General features: G+C 48.5%; 1 protein-coding gene across 1 annotated transcript in view; it reads right to left on the bottom strand.

Moving 5' to 3' along the window:
* Positions 1-5879: 5879 nt before the first annotated feature.
* Positions 5880-9991, bottom strand: part of ZNF274 (zinc finger protein 274) — a 22469-nt gene continuing 18357 nt past the window's right edge. Inside the window, exons 6-8 of the mRNA XM_044931805.2 lie at positions 8681-8766; positions 7633-7759; positions 5880-7197 (exon numbers count right to left, since the gene is read on the bottom strand). Of these exons, the coding sequence (XP_044787740.2) occupies positions 6287-7197; positions 7633-7759; positions 8681-8766 (1124 nt within the window). The 3' untranslated portion in view covers positions 5880-6286. The remainder of the gene's footprint in view (positions 7198-7632; positions 7760-8680; positions 8767-9991) is intronic.

Here is a 9991-nt window from a genome sequence, read left to right as displayed (position 1 = left end):
GTCACTCAGTCGTGTCCGACTCTTTGCGACCCCGTGAATCGCAGCACGCCAGGCCTCCCTGTCCATCACCAACTCCTGGAGTTCACTGAGACTCACGTCCATCGAGTCGGTGATGCCATCTGGCCATCTCATCCTCTGTCGTCCCCTTCTCCTCCTGCCCCCAAACCCTCCCAGCATCAGAGTCTTTTCCAATGAGTCAACTCTTCACATGAGGTGGCCAAAGTACTGGAGTTTCAGCTTCAGCATCATTCCTTCCAAAGAAATCCCAGGGCTGATCTCCTTTAGAATGGACTGGTTGGATCTCCTTGCAGTCCAAGGGACTCTCAAGAGTCTTCTCCAACACCATAGTTCAAAAGCATCAATTCTTCGGCGCTCAGCCTTTTTCTCACATCCATACATGACCACAGGAAAAACCATAGCCTTTGACTAGCCAGACCTTTGTTGGCAAAGTAATGTCTCTGCTTTTGAATATGCTATCTAGGTTGGTCATAACCTTCCTTCCAAGGAGTAAGCGTCTTTTAATTTCATGGCTGCAATCACCATTTGCAGTGATTTTGGAACCCAGAAAAATAAAGTCTGACACTGTTTCCACTGTTTCCCCATCTATTTCCCATGAAGTGATGGGACCGGATGCCATGATCTCCGTTTTCTGAATATTGAGCTTTAAGCCAACTTTTTCACTCTCCACTTTCACTTTCATCAAGAGGCCCTTTAGTTCCTCTTCACTTTCTGCCATAAAAGTGGTGTCATCTGCATATCTGAGGTTATTGATATTTTTATTATTGAATGGAAGGGGAAAGAAAGATAATAACTTAAAAAAATTATTTGAATTTTGTTTTTTATAAATAAATAGAAATGTAAGTACGTTTGCAGGCAAAGAAGAAGAAACTACAGCCAAATGAAAGTTCTGTCACATGGCAAGATTAGTCTGATATTAAAATATGAGTAGTAAAATACGAGTACTCCTCTTAGCAACCCTATATTAACTTCCGCTTGGAACAGATAGGAAAACCGAGGCACAAAGAGGTTAAGTAATTAACTTGAGTGGCAAAGCTGGTACGCAAAACCCAAGATTTTGAACCCACGTCATCTTGCTGCAGAGCTCCCCCCCCCCCAAATATATGCCAGTTCTAGACCAGACTCATTTGGAAATCTGAGATTCCCTTCACTCCTGGTTTGGTCTTGGCCATGTCTTCTCTTCTCTGGAAGATCAATTTTCTCATTGTTGCCAGGGGAGCCCTCAAAGTTGGGGTGTAAAAGCTGAGTGTTGATGTCACTGGCAGGAACCACTCTGCCTCACATGATGAGTGGAGCTTGTAGGCAGAAACCCAGCACCCCACCCAGGAACAGATGGAACACTGCTGAACAGCTCTCCTACCAACCGGACCCTACAGGCTTGGGTGTGCTCGTAATTCCAGGAACAATCATTGCTCTGTTGGGCAGCGCCTCACACAACTCCAGGGGGTGCCCCTCCCATGCAGAACACTGCTCTCATCTCTCTCTTTCCCATTTTGTGAGTTTTTAGCTTTTCTTTCTCTTGGTGTCATGAAAGGAACTCCTGCCTTTGGCTGTTCCCACTGAAAAGGCAGCAGGGATATTCTCTGCCACTTGATAACCTGCTTTATCAGAGGATTACCTCTCAGAGGTAAGGAGACTTGTCAGCCACCAGTTGCTGCATCCTGTATGAGTAAATGTTAATTAACCTCTAAGTACGATCTCTAATTCTGTCTCATCACCAGTGTGGCCCTGATGATATACTTCTGTTAAGATGTTAACAGTGCTGCCTGTGAGAATGCCCACCCTGAGACCCAGCCCTGTATTCCTGGAAACAGCAGCAGTGGAAGAAGCCTCTGCTCTTGTGCTCCTGGAAATATCTTCTTTGCTAGATGTCCTATATAAACAGTTTGAAAGTGGGCACCTCACACCAACTTAACACCTAAGATGCACCTTGGAGTAGTGCCAAGTGAACCTGGCAGAGGGCTTCTTGTTCCTGAGAGCTTGATTTCAACAAACAGTAGGATCCAATAGGGAAGCAGCTTTTGGACCCATTACAGAGGTGGGAACAAATGTCATTCTCTCTAAGAAGTTACATTGCTGGCGTCAGAAGAATGGTCCAGCAGGCACTCCCATCTCTGAAGAGCTCTGGTTAATTTCTAATGTAGATGCACACTGCACATTAGGGAGAGGAGGTGCAAAGAATTTTAGGTTTAACTTTTTCTTGTTCCTTCCTAAAATACAGATTGTCTTTTATTAAGTGAAAGCAGCAAACAGTGACCACCAGGAAAACCACAGCCAGCTCGTGGAATGGATCCCAAGCTTGTTTCATGTCAGACACTCAGGTGAGATACACTCAGGAGATGGGCAATGGTTAAAGCTGTTCCCTCCTGAGACAGGCTGGGACCTGAACCCTGGGATCCTTTGCTGCAGTGCCTGCCCCTGGACAAATGGTCTCTTTCAGCAACAAAAAACTAAGAAGCTAAAAGGGACTAAAACTAGCTGTGTGCCTACACAGTTGGGGCATGTTATCAATGAAGAGATACAAAAAGACCAAAAGGAGCAGAAGCAGGGTACTGGCATGCACCCTGTACACAGTGCCACCCAGGGGGTGGGCAGACCACCTAAGTGACCCCTCCACCCCAACTCCTGGACACACCCCTGCTCTCTTGCCACATAAGGAACCAGCTGTCTCCTCCTCAGGAAGCCAGCAAAGGAAGCTGTTACTTGTCTTCCCTCCCCTGAGCTGCAGCACGAATCCCAATAAAGCCTTGCCTGAATTTCTTATCTGGTCTCTTATCTGGAACTTTCACTTCTGTGATGAGATTCTTCAATGGATTTCAAGCCCCCTCCAGAGGAACTACTGGGTACTCTTAACGGTAAATCCCTGGAACCTAAGAATGACAGGAGGTGTGGCTGTCACACACTTTTTACTTACCAGAAGCCAGGTACACTTAGCTTCTCAGTTCCTTATCCTGGTTCTTCCTGATATCCTCAAAGGAGGAGATAGTCCACACTATTTGTTTCATGTCATGAAACATGAAACTATTTTTGTTCTGTTTTTTTTTTTTTAAATGTGTTAATTATCATAGGAGCATTTAAATATTTTTAAATGGGACCAATCAACTATTTAGCCATTCCACTTTTATTCTCATCCATATGCAAACATTTTTTTTAAACATGACAGCATGATCATGTACATAATGTATTTTTCACTTCATATAATTACAGAATCTGCATAAACATCAGAAACTACAGAATCCACATAAAACAGATTAGAAACTATGCAAATATTCCCAAATGGTAAAATATCTAAGTGAAAAAGAACATTGATACTATAAGTAAAAAACATTGACACTTCATTTTAATCAACTGTTTCAATTTTTAATCATCTAAGGAAACATTTACCCACATCAGGGCCTATTTTATTGTCCTTGTTCCTTCTCAAATCTAGGCCTCAGTGGTATTAAGAACACTGTCTAGTTGATCACCTTTAGTAGGATTGTCTTTTAAGGAGTCCTATAAAAGTAGAGGAGCAGAGATTGACCATATGTCATTACACTAAAAACTGTTAATAGTTTTCTTCAAGGGTGAGTTCTCTGATGTGCAACAAGGGAAGAGCACCAAGTGGAAGCATTTCTTCACTGATTGTATGCATAAGGTTTTTTTCACTATGAATTCTCTGGTGTTCCATAAGTCAGATGGTCTGCTGAAGGCTTTTTCATGTTACATTCATGTAGTTTTTCCACCTATATATGAATTTTCTGATTCACAATAAGATAAAAATTTCCATCTAAAGATTTCCCACATTGGTTACATTTACAGAGATTCTCTCCAATATGGATTCTTTGATGTCCAATAAGGTGAGAATTCCATTGGGAATACTTTTCCCATGACATTTATGAAGTTTTCCTCCAGTGTGAGTTCTCTGAAGTAACACTTCAAAGTGAGAACTCCAACTGAAGCATTTCCCAACTGATTACACTTTCACATTGAAGAGAAAGGCTTCTTTCTCTTCAGTGTGAGTTCTTTGATGTGAAGTTACATCAGAGCTCTGAAGGAAAGATTTCTTATATTAATTGTACTCATTAAGACTTCTCTCCATTCTTTGATAGACATTAAAATAAATGACTGAAAGACTTCCTACATTGATTGCAACAAAACAGTTTTTCCTCAGTATGAGTTTTCTGATGTCTCATTAGTTGAGAACTCCCACAGAAAGCCTCCCACATTCATGGCATTCATGGAGCCTTTCTGTAGTACAAATTATGTAATGTCAACAGGTAAGAGCACCAGGTGAAAGACTTCCCACCGTTGATCACATTATGCAGTTTTTCTTAGATATGAGAACTCCACTTAATAGATTTACCATACTAATCTTGTCAGTCTCCAGTATGAGTTAAGTCCTATAATTCTAGACATAAACACACACCTCCAATTTTTAGTGTCCTTTGAGGGATTGTTTCAAACTTGACACTAACCTCCAGTAGGTCTTAACATACACAAATATCATGAACAATGCTGGAAGTGGCAATTGTGAATGAAGAGCAAGGAGAAGGAAGACCATATAATTTGGTGGATGAAGATCCTGAGGAATTGGTTATCCATTAGCTCATTCCATACTCTGAAAAAGTTCCACTCTCATACACCAAAGTCCTTATTTGACCCTTATTAGAGCCCTGAAAAATTGCTTTAATCCTGTATGTTTCACCTTTACCTTCTATTTTCCATTGGCCATATTTTTCCAATTACAATCTAAGCTGCTAGGGGCTGGAAGATGATTCTCACGTGGCCTTTGAATTCTTTTCTGTAGGCATTCAAGGACTGCTTGTTGAGCAAATAAATATATGTAGATCTCTTGGCTCTGCTGCACACCAGTTCTGTCCCCACAAATAGGAAGAAGACTGCCAACCTGGGAAGGTTATTGTGCACACCAAGAAGATACTGAAGCCACATGGGAGCTCTCTTGGTTGTCTAGATGGTTGGCATTCATTAAATTCCAGCTCCAAAAGAACAGCTGTAATGGTGGTTGTTTCTATGTTCTGTGATCTGTGGATATGAGACAGAAGAAAAGCAGATCTTAGCTTCTCCCTTTCCTCCAGCCCTCAGCTGACACAACGAGACAGAAGAAAAGCAGATCTTAGCTTCTCCCTTTCCTCCAGCCCTCAGCTGACACAATGAGACAGAAGAAAACCAGATCTTAGCTTCTCCCTTTCCTCCAGCCCTCAGCTGACACAATGAGACAGGAGAAAACCAGATCTTAGCTTCTCCCTTTCCTCCAGCCCTCAGCTGACACAATGAGACAGGAGAAAACCAGATCTTAGCTTCTCCCTTTCCTCCAGCCCTCAGCTGACACATGGAATAAGTCCTGCATCATTTTATGCTACATTAAGTGTGAGCTCTTACCTTCACACCAGAGATGAGGTGTCCCTGGCCTTCTGAAGCAGTCAACTTATGACATGAAGTTCCCACAGCCTGAAATCTTTCCCAACTGAGCCTTTATTACTTTCACGTTTCCTTTAGTGAGACAGTGGTGAGTACAGAGGCTCCTGCCATGAGACTAGGGCACTGCCAGCCCTCCTGGTGGCATCATCCACCATTCCCTGGTTGATCATCCTCTAGCTCACCATCCAGGCTGCTCATATAATCCTGACAGATATCCATTCATCTGAAGGAGGTTCGTGCAACACCCGCCCTCCTACCTGCTGATCATGCTCCCAGAGCATTTCCTTCACCTGCCTCCCCACACACTCCCCTTATGCACTCTGGGACAAATTCCCACATCCACCCAGGGCCCATCCTTTTGTTTTAACATTGCTTCTTTTAACTAAGTCATTAGTGAAACGATGTTTAAATAGGTGGAAAAAAACACACAGAGACCCTACTACAGAAATATATAGTTTATTTATCCAAGTTCTCTTTCAACCCTTGTCCATACGCATAAATACTTTACCACAAACATCAGTGCACAGACTTCTTGGTATCTGTTTTTTTAAACTTACGTTATAAGCATTTTCAGGTTTCACTAGTTATTACTTTTAACAACCAATGAACAAACAAATTAGAACGGCAAGTCAACTGAGCAAACACCTAGGAGCGACTGATGTATTCATTGGCAGTAACTCCCCACTGGTTTTCTTAAGTGCAGGGCGGTGTTCCTGGTCATCCTTGGGTCTTGAGAATTTCATCACCAGAGACTTTTCATTCACATCCGAATCCCAACCAGGTTTCCTCAGGCGACACTGCTGCAAAGGTGACGCCTCCTCAAACGGCTTGAGAGCGGGGAGGTAGGCTATTTCTTCTTGCATTTCACCCTGCTGTGCGTCTTCTGGTGCCCTATCAGGTGCGAGCTCTGCGTGAAGGCCTTTCCGCACTTGCTACAGGTGTAGGGGCGCTCGCCGGTGTGAGTCCTCTGATGCCGGATGAGATGGGAGCTCTGGCGGAAGGCCTTGCCGCAGTCCGGACACGGGTAGGGCTTGGCCCCGGTGTGGGTCCGCAGGTGCTGGGAGATGGCCGAGCGGTCGTTGAAAGTCCTCCCGCACTCGTGACACACGAAGGGTCTCTCCCCGGTGTGAACCCTCTGGTGCTGCCTGAGGGAGGAGCTCTGCACGAACGCCTTCCCGCAGTCCCGACACACATAGGGCTTCTCCCCCGTGTGGATCTTCTTGTGCACCGAGAAGTACCTGGGATTCCGGAACGTCTTCCCGCATTCGCTGCACCGGCACACCTGGCTCCCTTTGTGAATCCGCGTGAAGGTGATCTGCGGGGCGTTCCGGGCGCAGGGCCTCCGGCCCCCGTCGCCGCCGCTCTCCACAGCCTTCCCGGCGCCGCCGCGCTTTGGAGGAAGCTTGACGCGTGCGCCGCGAGTCCCCCGTTTAAGCCGGGGGTCGCGCCTGCGCAGGCGCTTTCTAGGAACAGCCTTCTGGAGGGCGCCGCGGCCGGGGTCCGGGCCTCTGCTCGCCTGGGGTTGGGGGCTGTCCCCGGGCGGCTGCGGGGGCAGGGTATTTTCCGAAGCGAGTGTCACCGGTTTCAGCGCTGTGTCCCAGACTCCCGGGGCCCCGGCCCCCAGAGCCTCTCCGGAGGTGGAGGGCTGGGCGTCATCCGCCGAGGACCCCTTCTCCTCCTTCAGGGGGCAGGCGGGCCCCTCCTCAGGAGGTCCAGGCTGTGGCGTTAACTGCTTGCTGTCCAGGGTCGTCTCCCACCCTGAAAGAAACCCAGACGTGTGGACCGCGTTGAGATAAAGTGCTAACCCTAACCCTAACCCTAACCCTAACCCTAACCCGTTTGGGTTGATAATACGACATAATCAGATATCCAGAAGCTTCCTCCCGCCCCAAGTGCAGCCACGCAGGCTGGGGAGGAAGACCGAAGCACTGAAGCAGCAGAGCTCAGCAGATGGCTGAGCGTCTGGGTTCTCATATCCCCTTGAAGTTTGGACAGCAAATCAGTCCTTCACTGGACCCGAGGCTGCCTCTGTCCACACCTTGCCTGCCCCTCTAGGTCTACAGCTAAAGGCCTGGAGGCTGCAGGGGACTCTCGAAGGCACATATAGGCCTTGCGCTGGGCCCAGAGGAGGTATAAGCCTGGACTTACAGCCTCTGGGGCATCCCAGTCCTGGGGACGGTGGCGGGGCCTTACCCACAGACACCAGGTGTCCGAAGGTCTCCAGCATCACGTCGTGGTACTCAGTCCGCTGTGTTGGGTCCAGCAGCCCCCACTCCTCCGTGCTGAAGTCCACAGCCACGTCCAGGAAGGTCACTGGATCCTGCAACGTCACACACGTGTCTCAGCAGGAAGTTCAGAGTCCTTGGTAGGTACAGAAGAGAGGCTGGCAGGGACGTTCCAACAGAGCTCACTGTGCCGGCACTCCCCGGCTTTGGGGGTTTACTGGGAAACACTGCCTGGGACCTGTAAGAGGTCCAGTGAGTGCGTTCTGATGAAACCCGAGTCTGGGGCCCAGACTGGAGTTCCTTCACAAGGACTACAAGTGCCACAAACTGCTTCCTTTTCCCCATGACTTCCCACAGGGGACTATCCCTCGGGTTGCCTCGGGGTGGGGCAGCAGACCAGCTGCAGTATGGTCAGTCCTTTCGAGATGCTGACCAGGACTCTGGGAGTAAGAGGTCTTCCACTGCCCTAACCCACATGGGAAGCACTCTGCCCACAAGGGGCAGAGCCTGCTTGAGAAGCAAGAGACTGGAACACCTGAACACAGCCATACCTGCCTGTACGAAGCCTGAAGCCTGCCTCAGACCAATCGTTACACGAGACCACTTCTGTGCTCAAGCCAGGTGTCAGCCCTGACCAAGGCCATATACACACCATCACCGGCCACTTTCTGAGCTTCGACAGTCAGTAAGACAGGACCAGTCCTATTTTGTCTACAACCTGGCTCTGGTTATTTTGAAGCAAATACCAGGCTTTGTTTTAAACACCATAAACACCCAAGTCTGTGTTTCCAGAGAATGAAGTCTCTTTTGTTTTAACTGAGATCCAGCAGGCATCTGCATGCCAGGGCTCAAGGCTGCCTGCCTCTCACTCGGCCCTTCTTCCTCTTCCGTCCAGATTTCCTGACTCCAGGTTCAGTGAGCCCCATCATGGTCTCCAGTGATATTATGGACACTGGAGGGCAGACCCGCGGGGGAAGTCAGGACCAGAGGAGGAAAGTGCAACACTCCCCACTCACCTCGGGCAGTGCCTTCGTGGGCCAGGTGGCTGCGTCCTGCTGAGCTGCGGGAGGGAGAGCGCCGGGGGGGCCCTGGGCGGGCGGTGCTGGGGAGAGATGTGAGCACAGGGTTAGCAGGGCGAGGGCAGCCACCTCCGGCTCCGGGATGCCTGGGGCCGGCACACACCGGCACACATCCCATCAGTCCCTTTGACCTGTGCCCAAACCCCACGTTTGTGACCACAGGGCACCAGCGTCCCTCCTGCTGGCCCCTCTCCCTGCCTCTCCAAGGACTGTTCTGGAGCCAGGCCCTCCACTGAGGCAGCCGAGTCACCGCCACATCACCTCAGCAGCTAGCTTCACACCTTCTCCCCAAACACAGAGACCCACTGCTGGCCTCTGAGTCCTCCCTCCATCCCCCCTCCCCATGGAGGGTGGGACTTTCTCTGGCTGCCAGGACCATACTCATTCTCTCAAACATATCTTGATGCAATTTTACCAATTTTCTTCCACCTTAGAAAACAGCTCTGCCCAGCTCTGTGATGCTTTGACGTGACTCTCCCCATGTGTCCCCACACGGTCCTTAGGCTTCTAGAATGATGATGCGCTCCCCCCGGCGCCCCGCCCCGCCACTATCAGGGGGACACATGGTATGACCCAGGCTGGGCCGCCAGGCTGTTGCTTCCTCCTGGCCAAAATGACTGCATCAGGGACAAACCCCGGCCCCCCAGCCAGCCAATGAGAGCCAAAGAGGTAACTGCTGGAACATATAGGAAAGAGAAATCCCATGCTGGGAACCCCTATATGGAAACAGTGTGCATTTGCGTGCAGCTACCAGAGGAATGATATAGCAGACGACAAGCCCTGAAGACATCTGGAACTGCTGGGTCTAGCCATGCCTGAACCTGAATCACTCTGGAAATTTTCAGTAAATTGTATTTCTCCCTTGAACCACTCTGTGCAAGGGTTCATAGCAGTCACACCCAAGTTCAACAGAATGCTGACCAAAAATGCAGGGTTCCTTGGAAAGCCTATTCCATTGTCTTCTGTAATACTAATTGGTTTCGTTTGCCCCCGTGGTGTGACATGGACTCACTGACTTTCATCTCATGAGCTTGACAGCTGTCTTCCTGGCACCTGTATTAGCTCCCTGGTTTTACAAGCTGCCACGACGGTGGCTCAAAAGAACACAAATTTGCTGTGTTACAGTTATGGAGATTAGAAGCTTGATACAAACTCAAGGGGCTAAATCAAAGTGCTCCCAGGGCTGTATTCCCTCTGGAGACTTAGGGAGAATGTATTCCTTGCTCCTTCCAGTTCCCGGAGGCTCGC

The sequence above is a fragment of the Bubalus bubalis genome, chromosome 18 (assembly GCF_019923935.1).
Source record: "Bubalus bubalis isolate 160015118507 breed Murrah chromosome 18, NDDB_SH_1, whole genome shotgun sequence".
NCBI lineage: Eukaryota > Metazoa > Chordata > Mammalia > Artiodactyla > Bovidae > Bubalus > Bubalus bubalis.
The sequence above is the reverse complement of the archived record's forward strand: the minus strand, read 5'-3'. Positions and strand labels throughout refer to the sequence as shown.